This window comes from Apteryx rowi, unplaced genomic scaffold, assembly GCF_003343035.1.
Source record: "Apteryx rowi isolate R43461 unplaced genomic scaffold, aptRow1 scaffold_111, whole genome shotgun sequence".
In the NCBI taxonomy this organism is placed as follows: domain Eukaryota; kingdom Metazoa; phylum Chordata; class Aves; order Apterygiformes; family Apterygidae; genus Apteryx; species Apteryx rowi.
The window spans coordinates 896,327-919,892 of record NW_020447320.1 but is presented as its reverse complement, the minus strand read 5'-3'; the positions used below and the strand labels follow the sequence as shown (position 1 = coordinate 919,892).

General features: G+C 36.9%; 1 protein-coding gene across 4 annotated transcripts in view; it reads left to right on the top strand.

Annotated features, from left to right (window-relative positions):
• FAM120A (family with sequence similarity 120A) overlaps positions 1-23,566 on the top strand; it is a 55,436-nt gene that overhangs the window by 18,006 nt on the left and 13,864 nt on the right. For all 4 annotated transcript variants that reach the window (XM_026076494.1, XM_026076478.1, XM_026076487.1 and 1 more), the window contains exons 4-12: positions 1,860-1,988; positions 2,468-2,564; positions 3,607-3,704; positions 4,000-4,283; positions 5,696-5,783; positions 9,134-9,358; positions 13,529-13,703; positions 19,091-19,340; positions 20,692-20,806. In XM_026076494.1, coding sequence (XP_025932279.1) covers positions 1,860-1,988; positions 2,468-2,564; positions 3,607-3,704; positions 4,000-4,283; positions 5,696-5,783; positions 9,134-9,358; positions 13,529-13,703; positions 19,091-19,340; positions 20,692-20,806 — 1,461 coding nt within the window. The remainder of the gene's footprint in view (positions 1-1,859; positions 1,989-2,467; positions 2,565-3,606; positions 3,705-3,999; positions 4,284-5,695; positions 5,784-9,133; positions 9,359-13,528; positions 13,704-19,090; positions 19,341-20,691; positions 20,807-23,566) is intronic.

Sequence of the window (23,566 nt, the reverse complement as noted above, 5' to 3'; positions counted from 1 at the left end):
AAGGATCTGAAGTCTTAGCTGTTGAGGTGCCTTAGTAAGTAGAGAATGAAGTCTGGCATGGGGAAGAGACAATGGTTGCGTAAAGGATGAAGGAGAAGGTTGGTATGGTCCAGAATAGAGCAAGGTAGCCTTGTTGAAAATACTATGTGCTTCTCTATGTCAAGATTATTACTCAGTTCTCAAACCCTAGTTGGAGACCTCTTCTCTGTTTCTTTGAATAAGCACTTTGTGCAGTGAAGAGGGAAAGTAATAGAAAACTGAGTGCAGTTCACCAGTTCTTTTCATCTAGCAGCATTGTCTAATACCTGTTAATTTTACAGTGGTCCTTGATGGCTGCTTGACCTAAAGTTCCTATTGTACCTATAGGACCACATAGTGTGTATAAGAGCAGCAGTTCCTATAATTGTATGCTAAGTGACGTGTGCTCAGTGTATTTTCAGTAGACCTGTCAATAGGAGCCTATTGACAGCTTTGAGATGGAAGACTAGAGTTCCCAGGACAATCCAATTCCCTTCCTTTTCTCCATGTGGCCAAAGAACAGAGTCTATAACTTTCCTGGTACAGAAGAGCCATCTACAGTTGTTGGTGTCGTTGAACTGCAGGAACTTCATCCACAGGGCCTTGGGAACTCATCCCACAAAGTTCTTCCAGTACGTTCTTACTACAAAGAGAGGTCTTTTGCTCTAGAGTCCGAAGTGATTCTTGTCTTCTCAAACCCGTGACCTGAGTCAGTGACCAATGAATCAATGGGAATTCATTTTTTTCCAAAGAAAGACTTGAGTAGATTATATTGTGGACTCTGAGTTGTAGAGAAAAATCTGTGGTCTGTTTGGACTCAGGTCATACACTTGAGGGAAATGTAACATTGAAGCATGCGTTTTTCATCCATTCAAAATAGTTAATATGCGAGGTCGGACATGTCTCAAAGTGAATGTTAGAACATCAACTGTTTTAATGCTAAAGTTCTGAAACTCTATTATCAATAAACTTGTGTTCTGAAGAACTTGATATGTGTCTGCAAAGAGAGTGACCAGGTATTTATATGCCTGTGTTGACACTGACATGCTTGAAAGGGAAAGAAACTACACTTGTATCACAGGTGGAATAGTAGCAACAAGAGAAGATCCATACGTTCTTCTTTGCTTATGCAAATAAAAATCTTTTCTTGCCTGAAATATGTTTTATAATGTGTGAAGCTGTATGTATATATTCTACTGCAGATTACAATAAAATGTACAAAATTTGAAAACATTAATTATTAAACTCTGTAAGATCTTCAAGTAACAATTTTTGGATAGGTTTCTGTAGACTTTTGAAAACAAATACCCCTGGCATATTCCTTTTTTCCATTTGTTTTTCCAGTTCTCTGTCTGTTCTGTTTCCTGTACACATAGAGATCTTCCTGTTCCCCGTGGCTTTCTTTCAGCAATTCTGATGCCCCATTACACTCAGAATATAAATTGTGCCAGAATCAAAACTGGACTTTTTTGGTTTATCTATCAAACGGATATATCCACATTAGATCCAGATTTGTATTCTAGAGGCAACATCCAATTGGAAAGCAATAAATTAGTTAGCATTGTGGACTTTGGAGCTGATACTTAATCAACAAATATTTCCACAGAGATGGAAACAGAGGTTTCATGTAAACTGTAAGTGAAAAATACATCAGATATTGCTTCAAGGTCGAGTCTTAAAAACAAAGTGGAAAACCCAAAAATATGTAGATAGTAAATCTGACGGTCATGGAATTTGTTGAATATGTTTTCAACAGTAGATGGGTTAATTCTCTACTGCATTACTAAAGTATCTTGGGCTACCATGTTGTTTCATATTAACATACATGTTTGTTTGCATAGGTACGTGCTCACCAGTTAGTTTTACCACCTTGTGATGTAGTGATCAAAGCCGTAGCTGACTACGTCCGTAATATTCAGGACACCACTGATTTGGATGCCATAGCAAAAGATGTTTTCCAACATTCACAGGTAAAATAAAAAGCAATGTATTAGGTGGGTTTTTTTGTTTGGTGGTTTTTTGGGTTTTTTTGTTTTGTTTTGTTTTAAGAAAAAGGGCTTGAAGAATTGCATTCAATAAAAATAGTGGTTTGTAAATGTTGGTAAATGTCTTAGGTGCCCTAATTTAATTTTCAACACTTTTGGAAGGTAAAAATACTACATTTAATCTCAGTGCTTTAAAGTTAAATTCACGATAACCAAAAGGATTTTGTAGTTTGTGTACTGTCATTGTGAATCTATGATATGTGAAGATAGTATTTTCAAGCTTTATCCTTGCAGGGATTGCCAGAGTATTGTGATATTTGTGATGGAGCAAAACCATAGTACTCTTGGGTCCACAGGCTTTAGTATTGTATGTGATACAGTGCTAGTTTACTATTTTACAGTAGTGTGCTGAACTATAGATAACATGCATGGATTTGCTCATGACAGATCTTTTTTTATTTTAGTCTAGAACAGATGACAAAGTTACTCGATTTAAGAGAGCAGTTGCTTATTACTCAGCAACTAATAAGCCTATGCCATTTCATCCACCACATTACCTAGGTAAGTATAAAAAAAAAGTTCATTTGAACTAAAAGCTGTTATTAGCAGAATCTTTTAAAAATGCTTATATTCACTGGGAATTTTCATTAACTTTTGAATATAATGTTTTGAAAGACGGAATTTTCTTAGATTATAGGCAGAGGTTGTGTTTATTCTTCAAAATGCGAATAACAATCTGACCTGATTTTATTCTTAGCTATTGCTGATTCAGTTGAAAGTGTAATGCAGTAAACAAGTGAAACCTGGTCACTGGTTCCAATCATGAAGACGGTTTCTATTTCTTTTCCATAAGACATATTTCCTGTTTCTCACTGGACTTTTCTGACGTGTCTTAAAAATCACTTTATAGTGTTTGATTCTTTGATGTCATAATATACCTGCTTAAATTGCAGTCACAGATTGTACTGGCGTTACAGATTATTCTCAAGGTTAACAACCAAATAACCACCTGATCACTGGACCTACCACATGTCTCATTTTTCACACTAAAACATAATTTTATCTGAAAATTTCCTAAGAGTTTCAGTTACCATACTGGTATACTAACGTGGATGTTTTCCTTCTTTATTTGTGTCTTTACATTCAAGGAGCTACATGAAAGAGCATTAGAGCTACACTAGGTCAAATATTTGCATGATGGAAACTGCCAGCATTATGTGTCTGCCATTGTTTTTGACAACTTCTTGCTTATGGCCACTCTTGGGCTTTTTTCCCATTAAGCTTCCTTTGATTCCCAGGTAGAATAGAAGTAGGCATTAATGAGATACAAACAGTTGAGTGAAGGTGGGACAAGTAAAATAGACTTCACATGCTACAGAGAAAACTGGTTTTTTTAAGAGGTAAAAGGAAATAAAATTGACTTGTTTTAGGCGTAATAGAAAATAGTAATGCTAACAGAACAAGAAGAAATAAACTATAGAAACAGAAAGGATAAAAACGGTAAAGGTAAAAGTTGTGTCAAATAAATAATGAACGTTTTCATGAGTGTATTTTTTCTCCCTGCGTGTTATTTCCCCTCCTCCCCCTGCTTGCAATAAAACAGCCAGACCAAATCAGTTTGGAATGCCTGGTATAGTGCCACCATATGTTCCTTCTCAGATGCTTAACATTCCACAGACCTCACTACAAGCAAAACCTGTGGTAAGTATAGCCTTCTGCCTCTCTCGGGCTAAGTGCAAGAAACATAGTATGCCAACCGAATTAAAATCGAGGTGGCAATGTAGAGCTCACCTTTTAACACAGGTGTTTACTGTAAATTTTAACTTTGGAATGATAATGATGCTGCAGACCCTAGGAGAAGAATTTTTGTGAACATTCAAGAAGGCTGAGGTTTAATTGCGTACCTTTGGAAAATGCCGCTTAGTTAAACAATGTATGTTGTTTTAAAACAAAAGCCATTTTGTTACCTTTGCTTAAGAAAATTACTTTATTTTAGGCCCAGCAGATGTCCAATCAGGGTGGTGCCCAAGGTCAGGGTCCATACCCATATAGTCTCTCTGAGCCAGCCATCACCTTGGAAACAGGTGGAAAAAGTCTTTCTGAGCAGAACAACTACAGTAACATTCCTCACGAAGGAAAACATACACCATTGTATGAACGATCTTCTCCAATAAACCCAGCTCAGAGTGGGAGCCCTAATCATGTGGATTCAACCTATTTTCCTGCCTCTTCTACATCTTCCTCTTCCGACAATGATGAAGGCAATGGAGGTGCAGTGAAGTAAGTTTATCATGAGAATATTTTCTTACTCGGCTTCTATTAAAATAAAGTTATTTTCAAAATCCTTTGTCAGTATCCTGGAAGTAACGAAATCTGCATGTTAGTGATATGATAGACCTTCAGGTCACTATGACTACAAACATATCTGTACACTCTAGTCACCTTGTTCTTTAAAAAGCAGAAAGCCAAAACCAAGTAAGGGTGTTTTTTTCCACTTCTGCTCTCACAGTTTATTGAAAGAAGGAAAGATTCTGTGAGCTTTTGGTAAATGTCATAAAACCTTACTGTTCTTTACTTTGTATAAAAATACTCTTACTTCACAGTATAATTCATTAAAATTTCAATGGCCAAAAAATATGAAACTTTCCTGAACTTGTGATTTTTACACTTCTGGAATTTGGGGATAATGTGATTTTGCAGTGAAACTTGATGTGAATGTCAGAAATTCAAAATTTAAGGCAGTGACTTAAGAGCTCTCATTGACAGACTGTGTGTAGAACAAAGCAGCAGTGAAAGTGTTCTCTCCTACCGATGTGCCTTGTTTAGTGCTGAAGTATTTCTGACTACCACTAGATCAGATGTCCGTCTTTGGCAATAAAGTTGTGCAGACTTTCATTTGATTACTGCTTACTGACCTACAAAGAGGAAATTTGAACAGAGGCTGTTTGTATTTACTTTTGTCTTGTTAGTGGTAGGGACTTACTATGTGAGAATCAAAGCCTGTGGCTTTAGTAAGTCTATGAATACTCCTAAAAGTTTGGGCTTTTGTGTCTTAATATAAGTGTGTTTCTACATGTTTTAAAGTTCTGAGTGTATCTACAATTATGAAAGGTGGCTTGGACTTGCTTTTCTGATTTAGTCTTTTGATGTTAAATGTATTAATGTGTTTTGCTTAATAAATCAAATAAGTTTGCATAGTTTCCATACAGTGTAGAACTGGAAACTTACCTGTTTCAGAAAAAGCAATATAAAATATTTTTCAGAATTTTTCATGGTATTGTCTTTTGCATTTTATGCAGTAAATTTTGAATTAATTTAGCAACTGAAGTCCAGACAGTATCATTTATATCACTGTTTGTAGAATTAGTCTTCTCACAGAGAAAAATTACTTGGCATAGTGAAAAATATTTAAGGTTCAGTCAAGAATTTTTCCTGTTTGAACATTATTTATTTATTGTAAAAGTTTCCGTATAGCTTTTTGAATACAATCCAAATATTGACATAGTGTAAAGGAAAAGATGTAGTTGTTGAAGTGTCTTCAGGACTTTTACAAATTGTCGTTTCTAAAACATGGGATCTCTGAAAATTAAAGCCGTCTCTGGCTGATAAATCCTTGGTGACTGTTAATGGAACTATCACATTGTATTTTAACCAGCTCATTAATGCTGTTTTTCCTCTATGTTGTCATTCAGCCATGTCAGTGGGAACAAAATAGGCTGGGAAAAAACAGGAACCCAGTCAGAAAGTCAAACACGTGGAGATCTGGGAGACCAAACAAAGGTAACAATTTGTTATTTTGTATTAAAGTTCTATAGCAAACCTCTGAATAGAATTTTCAAAATTAATCAGTAGGATTTAGAGTAAATTTTTGCAAGTTCTTTTGTGAATTACAAAGCAATGGCTTTAAAATACAATAAGAAGTAAGAAGGAATATTGCATATATATGAAAAAGAAAATTAAATAGGCTGTGTTAGAAAATACTAGATAACAAAATATAACAGAAACAAACCTATAAACTTGTTTACTTTTTACAACAATCTCATCCTTGAATATTGCTACCCATTTTTACAGTAGTGTATTATTTTGATTTTAGTAAGGAGTACAGCAGACTAAATTGACCAACTACAGGGTCCAGGTCCTGTAACCTACAATGTAGTGAGAGCACCTCTAACACACATTTCAAAATCAGCCGCAGAGACCGTTATAGGTGTGCAGTTGTTTTCAACTGTGTGTATTAAAACTCAGCAAAGGAGTAAAAGTCCATTGCAACTGCCTGGTATGAATTACGCATAATGCATCTTAAAGTAGTTCCATGGCACCAATTAGCATGTATTGGTACTTAACTACTAAGGATGGGATAACTGAGCCCTTGCTAAAGACTTAACATTATCCTATTAAATTTCTTCTGGTAAAAAACAAGTTTTAAAATCATTGTCAAATTAAGAGCCTGATGGTCCATATTCCAAGGTTCTACCGTGTTTCAGGAAAATGTTCAAAGCATTTACACTTTATATCTCTGTATCTTTGTGATGGAGCTGTACACAAACTATTAAATCTGTCAAAAAAAGAGCCATTCAGTTGTGAGTTACTTGTGCTGTAGGAAAACAGAAGAATGTTTTCCCTCTACCTTTGGCATAGAAATTCCAGTAAACTTTGGCTTTGTGCTTAAAATATCAAGCTGATGATTTCATCCAGCAGCGCTATTATTTTTGCAGGCAACGCCCCATGTGATAACTGTATCTGCCTGTGGATTAGTCACAATATGCAGAATGCTAATGTGACCTGCTGTATTGCTTTTTGTCTATATTAGGGGACATTTATGAACCCGGGTGTATCGCACCTGCAGGGAGCCTTGTATGTACGCTGTACAGCCCGATGGCCTTTAGAGGCAGGAAACCAAGATGAGTGGAATAGCCGGGAGCGGGCGGTGGCGTTCCTGCCCTCGAGCTGGGTGATTGATGGGTTAGACTGTGGCACATACCGTAGGGCATACCTGTCTGTCTGTGTAGACACAATTAGAGCTATGTAAGTAGTGTTTAAACTTTGAAATGGATTTGTGCATGCAGTCCAACTGAAATGCATCCAATGTAATGTACAAATGCTTTGAGTTTTACTTGCATATTTTTTTAAATAGCAAACTGCTTCTTCAGCTGTCAGTGGCAGGAGAAGATAGCAGTATCTGTTAAGTATGACAGGGCGAATTGTGAGTACAGCTTTGTAGATGAATTTACTTCCTGTGGAGGTATAAACAAAATGATTAGAAAAAGAAATGTTTACATTTCTGTTTTTCTTAATTTCTTTATTCAATTGCTCAAAATTTCGAGGAGATTTCCACTTTGGGATGGGATATGTGAATTTCTGAGGTAAAGTGTTCAGAATCTAGCTTATCACAGACAGGTAACACCAATGTTGATGCTTGTTTCTCTTTGATTTAGATGTCAAAAAACTTTGCCTGTAGTTGTCTCGCTGTGTGATCACTGTGTGATCTGACACAGGCATGCTCACCTCATTTGGGCAGATGAATAATACTAAGAAAATTACTTGCAACTGTGGCAGTTCCTCAGCTTAGGTGTTTGAATACCGCTGTAATAGGTTCAGAAAGAACCTGAGTAGTGCAAACAGGGGTAACGTCCTGCTGCGGTTGGATCTTTTACTCCCTCCAGTGCAAGGCAGTTGTGTAAACTTCTGTTAGTGGCCGAGTACGAGTCGTTGGGTTGGTGGGGCGGTAAAGGCGAGGGCAAAAGTCTTTCAACTGTTGAGGAAATATATGTGATAACACAGCAACAAAATTCTGGATTGCCGGCTATAAAATATGATCTCTCAGTGATGTTAGCCTCTTTGATCTTATGTTTAAAATGTAATCGTAACGTTGCCCCTTTGATATTTTGTTAGAGCATGGTTTTTTATTGATATGCACGTACTCGTAGAAGGTTTTTGGAGGTGGGGTTTTATTTTGGGGTTTGTTTTTGTTTTTATGTGTGGGTTTGTCTTTTTTGTAAAAGTATGAAATGAACAAGCTTAGCTTTCTTGGGCCTATTTTTTTTTCTCTCCCTTGTGCTTTCTGGGGGATTTTATGGCTTTGGCCATTTCAGCTTCAGCTTTGCTGTTTAAGTCTCATGGAACATGTGAAATTCTGTGCACAAACTGAAAATACTCATGCATAATGTGCCAGCAGGTGCACAAAATAAATAAATGTCATTCTCAACAGTAATTTTCAATATTACTATGATAGTATACAGGTGTGAAATTAGCATGAATTTTTTTCTTAAACTAAAGACAACTTTCAGTTTTGAAAGCTGATTTTTTAGGAATGAACTCTACTTTTTTGCTTCTGCTTGTAGTATCTATGAAAAGTATAACACCAATGCTCATAAAAGCCTTATTCACTGTTAGGCCTACAGTACATTTTTATACATCATATTTTGGCTGTAAATCTGTGAATTAAATTTCTAGAAATGGAACTAAGCACCACTTTAATATCTAGCAATCAGCAGATAGGGCCGTTTTTCCCTTTTTCTCTTTTTCACAAAGTAAAATAATTTGATTATGTTTAAAAAACATGAAACCTATAGGGCTTTTAAGTTCTGCTACTGTATCTTTTTAATGTCTTAAATTGCACTATATAGTCTTTCCTGTTTCATTTAGGAATATAAGCAGGGAAGGAGTATATTAATGGCAGTCTAGATAAATTAAAGACTTCATGTCTATGTGACTTTGTGAGGGTTTTTATGGTCAGTTAACCCATGTAGTTGGTGTATCTTGAACATGCTGAGTTACAAGGTCATCACTATTTTATTAAGAGGTCATCATTCCCCCTTCTGCACTGTGCAAATACGAATTAAAGAAAATAATAGTTACTCTTGCTTTTAATAAATAAAAGCTTTACTATAGTCTTTATTTTTTCATGAATTGCCTTTTGCTTGCAAACAAAGGCTAAAAGTCTTCAGAAAGTTTTTAGTCTTTGAGAATCTTTTAGCAGACTTTGGATAATGTATTTTACACATTCATACTGATACAACATGACGCGATTATTATTTTCAGTTGTGAGTGAAGAAGGAAATCTGCTATTTCTGTTGGTTGACCTTCTGGTAGGTTTCCATACACACTTTATTTTGTATATTCTGTTACAGGCAGAAGGTTCCTCTAGCGCTTCTTCAGGAAGTCAGGCAGCTGATGTCAAAGGGAATCAAGCCAGTAATCCACAAATCCCATGCCTGTTGTCAATGCCCACCAGAAATCACATGGATATTACTACGCCTCCATTACCTCCTGTAGCACCTGAAGTATTAAGAGTGGCAGAACACAGGCACAAGAAGGGGTTAATGTATCCCTACATCTTTCATGTCCTAACCAAGGTATGATATTTAAAATTATGTACTACAAAACAGTGATTCTGTAAAGATAATTGCACTTACATCTCTGGCTAAACAGTATCATGAATTTACATCCTTTTTGTTGCTTTGAGTTTTGGTCCTTTTTCAGTGCTTCTAATGATTTTTTTTTTTCCATGTTGTCTAACCACTGATCTGATCTGATGCATTGTTCCAATAAATATGAGATGACTGTTGTTAGAGGTATTTACTTACAGAATTACTCATTTTTCCTGAACACATGATTTAATATTTTTTTATACCAACATGCATGTGTGTCTATATACATATATGTGTGTGTGTGGGAGGAGTGGCAGATATGCCAGAGGGCTGTGCTGCCATTCAGAGAGACCTGGACAGGCTGGAGAGGTGGGCAGAGAGGAACCTCCTGAAGTTCAACAAAGGGAAGTGCAGGGTCCTGCACCTGGGGAGGAATAACCCCATGCACCAGTACAGGTTGGGGGTTGACCTGCTGGARAGCAGCTCTGCBGAGAAGGACCTGGGAGTGCTGGTGGACACCAAGTTAAGCATGAGGCAGCAATGTGCCCTTGTGGCCAAGAAGGCCAATGGTATCCTGGGGTGCATCAGGAAGAGTGTTGCCAGCAGGTCGAGGGAGGTGATYCTCCCCCTCTACTCAGCCCTGGTGAGGCCACATCTGGAGTACTGCGTCCAGTTCTGGGCTCCCCAGTACAAGAGGGATGTGGCACTACTGCAGCAAGTCCAGCGAAGGGCTCCAAAGATGATGATGGGACTGGAGCATCTCTCTTATGAGGAAAGGCTGAGAGAGCTGGGCCTGTTTAGCTTGGAGAAGAGAAGGCTGAGAGGAGATCTTATCAATGTGTACAAGTATGTGAAGGGAGGGTGTCGAGAGGATGGGACCAGACTCTTTTCAGTGGTGCCCAGCGACAGGACGCAAGGCAACGGGCACAAACTGAAACACAGACAATTCCATCTGAACATGAGGAAATACTTTTTCACTGTGAGGGTGACAGAGCACTGGAGCAGGTTGCCCCGAGAGGTTGTGGAGTCTCCTTCTCTGGAGATATTCAAAACGCGCCTGGATGCAATCCTGTGCAAGGTGCTGTAGGTGACCCTGCTTGAGCAGGGGGGTTGGACTAGATGATCTCCAGAGGTCCCTTCCAACCTCAGCGATTCTGTGATTCTGTGTGCGTGTATATATATATATATATATATATGCATAGAGAGAGAGTACCTGTTTCCATTTAAAAACTTTTGTGTATGTGTTTTGGTATCTCTGCCACGTCTTCTCTATTTTCAGTGTTCAAGAACACTTAGATTGATTTCCCTCACAATTTGATACCTCTCATCCCACCAAAAGACAAAAGTTTAGTTCATCGTTCCTTCTAAGTGAAAACAGAACTTGATAGTTTTAACCCTGTTCCACTGTAGTATTCAAAACACTTAGTACTGGTTCACATACGTCGATCTCCTCAGTGTACATATTTGTACAGTACCTAGCAAAATGGCATTGTTCACACTTCCTGTTAATTTGTATTCATCTAAAAATCCTTTTCACTACCAAAAGGAGAGTAGGCAAAGTCCATGACGGAGATTTGAAGTGCATACAAATAAATGTTCCTGCATCAAGGTCTGGCTTTGAATTTCCTACTTTCCATGTGTTTATTTTGCACCATAGCTTGTATTGTTGTACCTTTCTTACACTTCCCATGTTCATGGAAGAAAAGTGGGGAAGAATCAGAAGGTGTAAGAAGACTATAGATACTGCTTCCATTTCGTACTTTGCATAGCCAAACACTCACAGTGCATTTAAATACTACTGGATATTTGATACCATATCTCATAATGGGAAGAAACCAATTAAATGCCCAAATTTGAGAAAGCCACTCCAACAGAGGGGAAAAAGTCAAACTAGAGCCTGCTGCATCAAAATAAAGCAGTATTGCTTAAGACTGTTCTTCTTTCCCCTCTCCCAGAAATGCTTTTGGACGAGTATAGGGGGGACCCGCGGTGTGCCGGGATTACGCTGGCAGGGACCTTGTTGTATAATTGAGGGATCCTTTCAAAATTGGCAGACAAAGGTGTTCCAGAGTGTGTTGCTGTTATATATAGAGAGAAACCTTACAAATATATGTTATACCTAAAGTAGTGTTGTCTGAATTAAACACAGCATTATCCAGGACAGTACCTGCTGTATTCATTACTAGGACAGTTTACATGATTTTTGAGTGAAAGTAGCACAGCAACAAGCAAAAGAGTGTGCTTACTTCTCAGTGTCAAATAAAGGTTGATGTGTGGGAGCAATTCAGTGAAGGGATTAATTGCCCCCAGTGTTTTTTCTTTTTGTTCTTACTGGTAATTCATAAACACTTCTGTCCTCTCCTAAATAGAGGGGAGGAGTGAAAAAGAGAGTTAATGCATTCCTTTCCTAGGGCTGAAAGTTTTGCCTGCCTCTACAGTGGTGGATTCATCTTGAGTGGCAAATGGACAGTCTTCTACCTAGTTTCAGAAATCTCTAGAATTTCCCTGATATATTTCTACAGCCCAGTTAGTTTGGAAATTTAGAAATAATATTCCATACTGAAACTTCAGAGTCTGAACCTAAAGGAAAGGAGACTGAGTCGGCAGTATTTGGTAAAACTGGGCATCATGCCCTGTGCCTTGACTTGGCTATCACTTTATGGAGTATAAGTTAAAGAATATATTTCCAAAATAAAAAAGACAAGAAGTTAACCATTGTAAAAATGTATATATACAAGAAAAATACTTGTTTTTGTTATGCTTTATTTATATTGTATTTAATACTGTGTATATAGTAAAGATTTTTATGTAAACAGAGACAACATAAAAAAGTAAACTAGTAATCTTTATGTAGTCATACATCTATAGCTTTATACAACTTCCACCAGTTTCTGCCTTGTATTCTGGTTTGTGCTGATTGCAAAGGCTTCCAAGCGTATGGGATACGTATATGGTGTTTCCCTATACCTCATCTCTTTGCTGAAGTGTTTAATTGGAAATGTCACCAGTATGGCTATTTCAAGTGCAGTTATAAATCTGTTTGCTAGTATTCTCCCTATGTGTGATGATTTAAGTTAATTTGCTTTTAGGATTTTTGATACAGTAAGAAGCTTTTTTCTGATGGACATGGATCTTCTACAGGTTGCATTTACTTGAGAAGGAATTGATCTTATTGAATTATGTTACAGATTTCCGTTTTTCTCCTACATAAAAAGTACAGATTGGTGGCATTTTAAAACAGGAAGAAAAAATGCCCTTTTAGAAAACAGTAGGTAGTTAATCTGAGAGATGCATCCCTGGAAATGGATAGGGTCTGTTCTTAAGAAAATTTTGTTGAGGTCAGTGATGCCAGCAGAAATTTGAAAGTTGAGTAAACCTTCAAAGATACTGGTTGTTCTTGACAACCTTTCTAATAGGGGTTGATCTTCTTTATTTTCCAAGAGAAACTTGACATGGCTGGATAGGCAGATACAGAAAGCATCGTACATTGTTGGTATATGGAATGTTGGAGAGTTCTTACATGTCCTGTCCTGTTCCCCCCCCCCCCCAATAAAGGAAGGTATAAAATGCAAAAGCTTGCTTTGCACACAATAAAAGCAGCATTATTTATGTAGTTCCCAGTTATGATTCTTTTGCCAGTTCTGCTCATAATGTTATATTTTTATATTGAGTCCACCAATACTATTTCAAATCATTGCACCAAAGACCTAGACTGGTGTTTTTAGACAAGGTGAATATTTTTTAAATAGCTGTTTGAAATCTGCATCAGCTTTTAGCATTTGTTCTTCAAGTGTACTTTGAATGTCTTTTAATTCTATAAGCATATTACTGTATTTTCCTATGTACTTTTTCACTTTTAAAAGTATCAGGATTTGAAGATAATCCTCACCTGCAGATAATCCAGCCAAAAAGAGACATGTGATGGAGAGGAGAAATTGGAGAGTGACAGGGATAATCAGAGACTGGGGACTTGTTGGAGGAAAGCAAGTAGATTGTAGGGTAATCCTCCTCTAGTGTTACCTCCACATACCTAAGATACACATTACTGCTGAATTCCATTTTTCTTAACTGGATGAGATTAATTTTAGTGTGCATATCTAAACATTTTCTGTTCACTATAACGTGTGACATGTTTCTGCTTTCTTTCATGCAAAGGGCGAAATCAAAATTGCAGTTTCTATAGAAGATGAAGCCAACAAAGACCTGCCTCCTGCTGCTCTGCTTTATAGGCCAGTTCGTCAGTATGTTTACGGAGTCCTGTTTAGTTTGGCAGAAAGCAGAAAGAAAACTGAAAGACTTGCTTTTAGAAAGAACAGACTTCCACCAGAATGTATGTACTGTAGAATCCATTCTTATTTCTCTTCCCTTTGCTATGTTTTTATATCCATTTGTACCATGATTTGAATGAGAATAGTTATTAAGGTTTCATGAATGAAGCTAAAGCTGGAGTAATTTATGGGTTCTTTGATCCCATGGATTATAGGAAAAGATGTTAGTTCAAAATTTTATTTCCTATAGTAGTTTAACAACTATAAATGGGACCGTTTATAAGCAAGTTCTGAAGTTTGTTTTTTAAAATGTATATTCAAGCTACTGTCAGGCTTGTACGAAGTAGCGTCTTTTTTTTGTCATAATTTTCAAAATATATGGCAGTACTTGATTATAGGAAACATCTGTTCTGTGTACATACATACAAATGTGCATACAATTTTTTCAGAAATGTTAGTTGCCTATGCTTTCTTTATCTTTCCCTCTGTTATGCCTGATGTGTAGTTAAATGTACTTTAGTGAAGTGTACAAGTCTCTTTAGTATCTTTCAAATATTTACATACAAAAATTCACCTTTATAGTCTGCAGAATTCAGGTGTAATGCTTCAGATAAAGACAGAATAAACTTTTGTGAACAGACTTGTCACAAGGTCCTTTTGCTAATTCAGAGGAATTAACATGACCGTTAATCTTCGTATTATTCTGGAAGATGTCTTTTTAAGTTTTCTGCTTCCAGGAATTACTATCGTTCCAGAAAATTCAACATCCTGATATCATGAAGTGTTTTTTTTTGTTTTTGTTTTTTTAATATGAAATGCATAAAAGGAAATGATTGAACTTTACACTAGCATCTTAAAAAGGTTAAAGGAAAGCTAAAGCATTAAGTGGATGGCAGCAGCAGAAAAAGTATTTATGTACAGGAGTCTGCTGTCAGTAGACTGTATTCAAGAAGCAGATGTTTAAAATGTATGAAAGCATCATTTGCAATCCTCATGTAAGTGTAAAAATAAGAATCATCAGTTGTAAACTTTATTTTCATTCCCTTTTTCTCTCCCTTTTCATTTTTAATTGTGAAGGTTGTTTTGTATGTTCATATGGAAGAGGATAATTGTTCAACAGTGTTTGAAAAACTGTTTATCTTAGTATTTTTTGTGGGAATTAAAATCTACCCTGTTTGAAAAATGTCTCTAGTGCATAAACTTAACCCTTTTAACCCGCACATATATAATAGTATTTCAGGATAGGAGATTCAGGATTAAAATAGTAAAGTTACTTGCAGTATTTGTTTATTCTCATTAGATTCTTATCCTTAAAAGTATACTACAAGGATTGTATTGGTGAAATAGCTACATGCTGAAGGTCTGCTCCAGTCTTCAGAATGTTTTCATCTTGTAAACTTAGACTGTTCTCTGTAGACTACTGGAGATACCTGTATAATCTCTGTTTTCTCTTCATTTATACTGCTTTTCAGTGGTTTTATTCTCTGTGGAGGCTAAGAACACTGCTGCTGACTTGGTTTATTGTTACAGGAGCTCTGGCAAATCTTGCTGCAGGACACATTCAGCTACCTGACCTACTTCTATCTTAGGACTGACCACGCTCTTAAAAAATGGAACATCTGCCCAAACGTTAGTTGCTTCACTGCAAAACTAAAAAAGCCAGTAAAGATAGACTGAGCTAAGATGCAAGCCTGTAGTTTGAAGGGGCTATGGTGCAAGGGTACAGTTCTTCTAATCACCTCTCCTACAAAGCAATGAGCTTTGGCCAGAGACTGTAGAAGACAGTAGGGGAGAATAGTGTCTTAAACAGCCTGAGCAAATTTATTGTCTTTGTTGTACAGACCATAACACTAGCAACAGAGTGATTTTTATGGTGAATAATTTCCAAATACATTGTATGTCAGGATTATGAGAGGCTATGAAATGTGCATATTAAACTTTGCATGTCAGTATTATTACTAAATATCAAAACAGTTCAAATGAATTTTGTCATAAAACAAATCTCTTCCTACCTTTTAAATCGTTGTTATTTTATGTAGTTGAAAAGACAAAAAAAAGATCTGTTGGAAGAGGTAATCAGTGAGTTTTTTGTCTCTAATTGTCTGCTAAGTTATGCCTGTGCTATGTGTCCTGATGTCTGCTACCTGAGGATATAAAAAGCCGAATAGCAAAATTCTTTAATGTGCTTTTACTGCCAGCTGAGAAGCACAGACTGTGCTTCCCTTGCTCGTGAGAAGATGGAATTAAAATGTCTGACTTGCTATTCTTTTCAAGCCATGAAATGGGTTATTTCCCAGGTTCTAATAGATACATAGGCATATATGAAACCATCAGCCCTTTTCACTCTGTGGAAAAATGCACACTTGTACAAGCTGTCATAACTCCTGGTTGGATCCAAATGTTTGTTATTTTAAGCCTAGCCACCCTGTGATGTACTGTTCTCCATCAAAGATGTGTTCAGTTGACACTGTTTCTGCTAAAAGGAAAGCCGTATCCTGGGCAGTTGCTCTATGTGCAAAATCAAGCATGCTTGGTTCAAGCTGTACTGTCAGTAAAGATCATAAAGTTAAAAATGAGGCTTGATTAATCTGCATTAGCCAGCTCATCTTTTGATGACATCAGGTACATCACACCTCATGTTCAGTTCATGAAAAGAAGGCAGAGAGAATACCAGAAAACACCTTAGTTGTCATTAGCAGCGAGGGCTTTAATAGACAGCTTCAGAATGCAGGATGCTGTTGCTAATGACATCAGAACCTTTTACCACTTTTGCATGTGTTTATCAAGCAGGTCACATTAATACAGATTGATACTGACCTTTTTTTTACTTAAACTGACCTTAAAGTGTCTTGAGGATAATGTTCAAAGCACGTGTCAATATATTGCGCAGTTACTTATGCTACTTTAAGTATTCAAATCTACCTGTCCATCAGCAGGAGGGAGTTTAGTGTTAAAAAGCAGTATAAATTAGTTCTGTGATGTTGTCGCTCAACATACTCTGATCCTGAGTGTATTTGTTGTAGACATTTCTTATGTCCAAGTGGAAGTCCTGGAAGGAAAACATAAAGCTTTCCTCCGAGAACAGAGATCTTCATTGGTTGAGGAAGGCTGTGGTTTTGGCACCAGTCCCAGTACAGGGTTGTCAAATGTGTAAGAAATGCCCTGGAGAAACAAGTATATAGGGACATGCCCTAGATTGGTCTGTTACGTTAAATGTTAAATTTCGGTGAACAGTACTATGGTTACTTGTCAACTGACACAGCTATAATTCCTCTTTCCCATCATTCAGAAAGGGCACTCTTTGCCAGTCCGCTAGAGTGACCTTCATATTAAACCACTCTTGAAGAAGAAGTGGTTTCCTTTCCAATAGCAATGACTTATTTTTCAAATTTTTGAAGTCAGGATGGATCTCTGATGTAGCCTCTACAGGCAGCATATTACTGAAGAAGATATTTGTTGAGAGCCAGTCGAGGTGCTCTTCCTGTGGTCTTAATCTCATAGAGTCATGGAAGTTGTCATCCCAAGATTGAAAGCTTTGAACCAATTTTAGATGTTGAAAGACAGGATTGCAGATAGAAAACATAGACATAAAATATTCCCTTCTTCTAAACTTGAGGTTGTTACAGCACAAAATACATATGAAAGAAAAAATAATGAAACATTTGTGTTTTGTAAGGTCCGTTTTCTTGCTATTGTCTGCTGTTGTAGGAGTTATAGAGGTTGAAGAAATGGTTTTCTGAGAGTACTTAAGTGTGATATGCATATAGAGTGTGATCTCTTTGCCTCTGGAGGGGCATCCAAACTGAAAAACCGAGGATAGCTAGGAATATTGCCTCCATTATCAAAAGGAAGTTGAAGGAAAGAAGATAAACCCAAAACACAAATAACTTCTATGTCAATCGTCAACAATTTGATTTTTTTACTGCTAAATAGTTTAAACCGTTCCACATGGTAGCCTCATTGTGTTTCCTAGCTGTTTGCTGAGAGCGCTAAGAAGTTTTGGTCAAAAAGTATCTCTTTCTTCTAAGACCTAAAGCAATTAAAACCATCTATTATTTGAAAACCACATAAAATGCATCCTTTTATTTGTTCGTGTTTACTTTGCTGGTGTCCAAGGGCTAAGCGAGAAGTGAACACCAGGGTGATAAGCCCTGCACAAATAGCAGAGTAGCTTTGCTGGCTGTTAAAGCCTATTTTGAATAGCTTAGTGGCATATAAAAAACTGGGAGCAACCAAAATAGAAAATGATTTTGTAGTGAGGCTACCAACTAAATATATCAAAATATTTATTTTCAGTGCTGCCTGTTATCTTTGTAAAACTTTTCCTTGGAGCTATAAAATGTAGATGTAATGCTAGAGTGGTTTTATTCCAGAAAAGCATACGAGAGTGCTTTGGGATGTTCTGGAGGTTCTTCTGTCATGGAGGTCCTGGCCTCTGACATGCTTTGTCTGTCTCTAACTGTAAAATCATTTGTAGAGCTGACATCTGATAGCTGAAGGAACCTTTGTAGCAGTCAGGGCTGTCCTGGCTTCTCAACCCGTAACCGAGAGATTCCTAGCAGAAGGAGCGTGTCTGTTCTCCAGCACTGTTTTACTGACCAAAGAATCTCTTTGGGCTGTAACCTGAAGCTTCACTAACAAGCTCCTTGAATCTTTCCGCACTGCATAACTGGGTTAATAAGGGTGCAAACAAATTTTGAGCTATGTCAAACCTGGGGTCATTCCAAGGCCAAAGATATCATTTCTCAGGCTTGACTTTTTTTTTAAAAAAAACTTGTGTTCTGTTTTAGTTGCCTTCAAGCATAGAAAAAGAGAAATGCTTTAGCAGCAATATAGAATTGGGGTCTTTTTTATTTTTTTGGATGAAAGGGGCCATAGCAGACACAAAAATACTAACCTTTTAATAAAATACAGTATAGTAAATTGAAAGCTTTATGTAAGTTAATGTTTTGTAAAATTTTGAAAGAAAAAATAATTTAAACCCGTATTTAAGATCTCATTCCATTGCAGTATTTGAACAGCCATGAACAAGTACGACATGAGTTCTAAAGCGCTGATGTAAAAATGTCGGTAGGACAGTGGTATATTTATGGTTTTATGTTGTTCTTAAAAGACCACATACAGAAAATACTTGTATTTATGTACTACTTTAATTTATTACTATAGGTTTTTGATCAAGATACAGATATTATGGGGGAAATCGCATTTTCAAATTATGCTGTTTGTTTCCAAAGATTACATGTAGTTGTATATTCATTTGAAAATATTAATGCCAACATTCCTACCGTATACTTGGTTGCACGTACTTAATTTGTAAGTGATCACAATTCAAAGATGGTCGGTACAGAGTATTCTAATACTTTTTGGGCACAGTGTTTTCATACAATGTTTTAAAAACATGTTACTACTTAACTCTGAATTTTTTCCTTCAACTGTTGTCATTTTGTAGTTTCGCCAGTGATAATTAAAGAATGGGCTGCTTACAAAGGCAAGTCTCCTCAAACCCCTGAGCTGGTGGAAGCACTTGCATTCAGGGAATGGACCTGTCCTAATCTGAAGAAGCTGTGGCTGGGAAAAGCAGTAGAAGACAAGAACCGAAGAATGAGGGCATTTTTGGCATGTATGAGATCAGATACACCAGCAATGCTCAATCCAACTAATGTGCCCACTCATCTTATGGTGCTCTGTTGTGTATTAAGGTCAGTGTTCCCTTAAGGTAAAGCAGAGCAAAGGAAAGGTTTTACTGTGCTGCATAATCTCTCTGACATATTTAACTGTATTAAACTGAGTTTAGAAAGTGCTAATCCATATTTGTTCATGGGGGGAGTATTTTTCTTTTAGAATGTCACTTGTGAGTCTTAAAAGCATGCTGTATGCTTCAGGGTTTCTTTCTTCAGTCTCTAGAAGGCTGAAGACAGGAGAAAAAAAATCCTGCGTTGCAAAGAGGCCACTGTAGCATTTGAATTAGTTTACATTTGTTACACTCAAGGCTCCAACCTACTAGAAAATAACGCTTGGTGTCTCAGCGGCTGTGTTCGTAAACTTGTAAAGCAAAAGAGAAAGTACTTCAGAGACAGCTGCTTAGCAGCTTATCAGGATGGAAAGTTCATGTGAATTATATTCTGCCTATCATATGTTAGATTCCTTGTGCTAGACTTGCTCCTCTAGTTGATGTGATGATAACCTGCAGTTGAAGTACAGTATTAAAGAGGAAGTCACAAGGTCCAAAATATTTACCTGTTTAATTTTCAGATTGAAAATTGGACTAGGAATGAGAGATGCTTACCTTTTGGAAAGGGGTGATTATTTTGATATGATTGCTTATAAATCTGGCAGAAGCCAAGGTTAGCATGTTGTACAGGAAAAATTTTAAGCCATCTTTGAGACTGATAAATGTAAATTTGTCTCCAGTTCTACTTTACTTTCTCCAGCCTTTTGAGCACTAAAGCTGTCTTTTTTTCCTCATGGAATAGTAAGTATACAAAAATAGACCAAACGGTATCTTAAACAAAGCAGAAGTTCACATTCATTTGTACAGCAGGTTTCTCTCCTGTGACATATGACTTATATAGATCAATGTTTATTAAGATGTAAAGTTTTACTCAGCACTTGTTTGGAATGACAAGCATAAATTTGGCTGACTAGATCATTTTTGAATAATGTATGATCTGGAAAACATGTTCACAAAATCTTTTTATCATTAGTCCTTTTTATAAAGACCATTAGTCTTTACATTATTTTATTTTTATATGTACCAGAATCTACTTTTTGTTTACATTCTATTTTGGTCATCTGTCCTCCATTTCTTCACTGGAATTGGACTGTTCTGATGTGAATTACGTAACTGATTCCCAGCAAGCGACTCTTCTGTATGATCTTCAACAAATTTAAGCTTTAAATCTATTTAGAATTTTGGCTTTTTAATTACTTAAGTCTAGAAAACTACAAAAAAAAATTTTTGTTGTTGCACTCTGACTTCTGATCATATAAAATACCAGTTAATTTAGCAGTTAAAAGAAGGATATAAATAATTATTGGCTTCCTCTGTAGGTATATGGTACAGTGGCCAGGGGTTCGTATACTTCGTCGCCAAGAACTTGATGCTTTTCTCGCCCAAGCATTGTCTCCAAAGCTCTATGAGCCTGACCAGCTTCAGGAACTCAAGGTAATTCTTAACTCTGACTTCCATAACTAAAAGGTTTATTCCCAACTGATCCACACTGTTAACTATAGTGGGTGATGCGTATATGCCTGTCTCACTAAAAACCTTGGATATTTACCTATGCTTTCAAAAGTATTGATCTTAGTATTTTTAAGTTTTGCAAAGACTCTTAATCAGTTCTGTTTCACTGGTTCGATCAATAACTAAAATTTTAAAGGTATTTTACCTTACACAACTTTTCTTACTATTTCCAAAGTAACTGTCCCTTGGAAGTTTAAAACAAATGTGTTTCCATTAAAAGTTCTTATATACTGACTTTGGTATTTTTCCATGCTTCTGCATTCAAAAGAGATTTATAGTTGTGTTTCAGGTAAAGAAATGGAGAGACTTGCATAACCTTGAATGCAAAAATGCAGGAGAAGGGGAAACAGTTTATTAATACCGACAGAATTGTAGAAATAATTGTTCTGAGGATTTTAAGAATTTAAATCTTTAAGTTTTTGGTTCTTCTAATACGGTAGTATTATGTGAAGTAAATACAGCTAGTTAAGTGATAGAATTGTTTAGTGCAGTATCCTATTGTAAATACAGAATGCATATCAACGTGTGCAACATCCCCTTATTCTGTGGTATTTCCCCAGCCAGCCTTCATATGCTCACAGTGGAATTTCCTCTTCTAATCTTTGGGCTAAAATACCCATGAAATTTGGTTTTACTTTTACACTGTTTGCTCTTAGAATTTTTTTTCCGAAACCTACCACCAAGTTCTCTACTCTGAATCAAGAAAATGGTAGAAGTTAGTCCTTCATTTGAAGCAAATATTTTTCTGAATGGAAATAATTTTAGATCCATTTTTCTACATAACCTAACTTAAGCCCAGTGGTGTTTCTGTTAACTGGAAGCTATGGGAGGCAGTAGATTTACAGGGAATGAACAACTGTAAGGTATCCATCTTATCTCCTGTCTGCCCTGGTGATCAACATAGCAAAGGACGTGAAATGCTGATCACCTCTTCATCATGTAACCTCATGGTGAAGAAGTCATCTCAGATGGTCTTTCAGGTTCTTATGTATAAGGTGGAGGGCTAAAGTTAGGAAAGTCTAGGAGCCCATTCTGCTCCCAGCAGTGCATGGACACATGCTGTCCTTAGTTAAAATGGCAAGGAGAGAAAGGTACCTTTTTTCCAAGTTTGCTCATGTTCACAGGTACACAGTACAGAAAGGCACAGACAAAAGCAGCAATCCTAGCACTGCTTTCGCAGAAGCAATGGTAATTAAGCTCATGCATATCAGCTGTCAGGCTTTTTAGGGAATATTTTGCCACTAAAACCTAGTCGACAAGAGCATTCTCAAAGCCAGCAAGTGACTGATTTTTCATCTGTGGGTGACAAGCAGCCTCTCTCCTGCATTCTTGCATATAGCACCTTGGCAAGGACTTCCCAGTCTGAATTTATAAACAAATCAACCTGTGTGTGGAATCCCAACTCTTAGGCACAGAGGTGCTAATAAATTTAAGGGAAAGAAAACAACTGAATCTGCTTCAGAACCTGTTTGAATTTTTCACTCGGGAAGTAGAGAATTCACATTTTATGAATCTTAATGGCAGAGTTTAACAGAAAAACTAAATCCTCTTCCTCTCCTCATACATCAAAGAATGAATACCAAAAGTTCAAATTAAAAAAAAAAATCCAACAGGAAGAAATTCCTTTGGCCTTTCTCTCATTACTCAAAAAAATATGAAGAAACACAGGACAAAGCTACAACAAACCTGATGAGTTCTTGCAAGACTGCTTGTTTGCTTCAGCACTTAAGACTGGATTGCTGCTAATGTGGATTACAAGCATATTAGACTCCTGAGAACAACATTTTTGAGTACTCCTCATTACTGCTAATTTCTTAAAGGGAGCCTAAATGCAGTCCATCAGGAGAATCATTAAGATGTTTGAACTCCCCTTGAAGATGTTTACTAGACATTCATGCTGGAAACACCACATGCATATTGGGCTTTCAGAATCCCAGAGATGGTGGCTCTAAGAGCAAGGTGATTTTCTGCATTGTATGAGGAGCAGTACTTTGTCTTAAGGGAAGTATATGGCCAACCTTTATCCAAGGACTGAACTGACAGTGGGTTATCCTGCATGTTCAGAAGAAATATATGTACGCTCATCCAAGGTGATAAACGTTGGACTCAGCAGAGTAGGAGGAGAGTGCCTTTAAAAGTCTCAGTGAGAGAATGGTACAAGACATCTACCTCAAGGTCTTAAAGCTGAATAATTGCACCTGTGGGTATCGGTGGAAATTCAAGTAACAGTTTTGTAGGCAAGGCTGGATGTGTCAAAGAACAGCAGTGTATCAGCAACTCAGTCTTCAATGTCCATTTTCAAAACCCAACACAATAAACAACATCGATGGGTACAGATTTTGGCAAAGGTGTCTACAAGAGTTATCAAGTAAATAGTCTTGCCTCTATCTTCAGGTTTGATGAAAAGAGGAGGAAACCCCACTGTGAAAGTTGCTGGATTTAGAGATCTAAGAAAGGAATTCCCAGATAAAATTTTTTTGCATTCCAACAGAAAAATGAAAGGCAGAGACAAGGCAAGTGATAAACAGGATACAAGTATTTTTGTTTAATAGAAATTGTTCTCCAAGTTTTATTTTTAAATCATACATGGAGAGTAATATGGATCATTTCCATAATATTTGTTGATTAACTGAAAGATGCAATATTTCATGCAATGTTGTTACTGTCTTCATATGAAGCAGC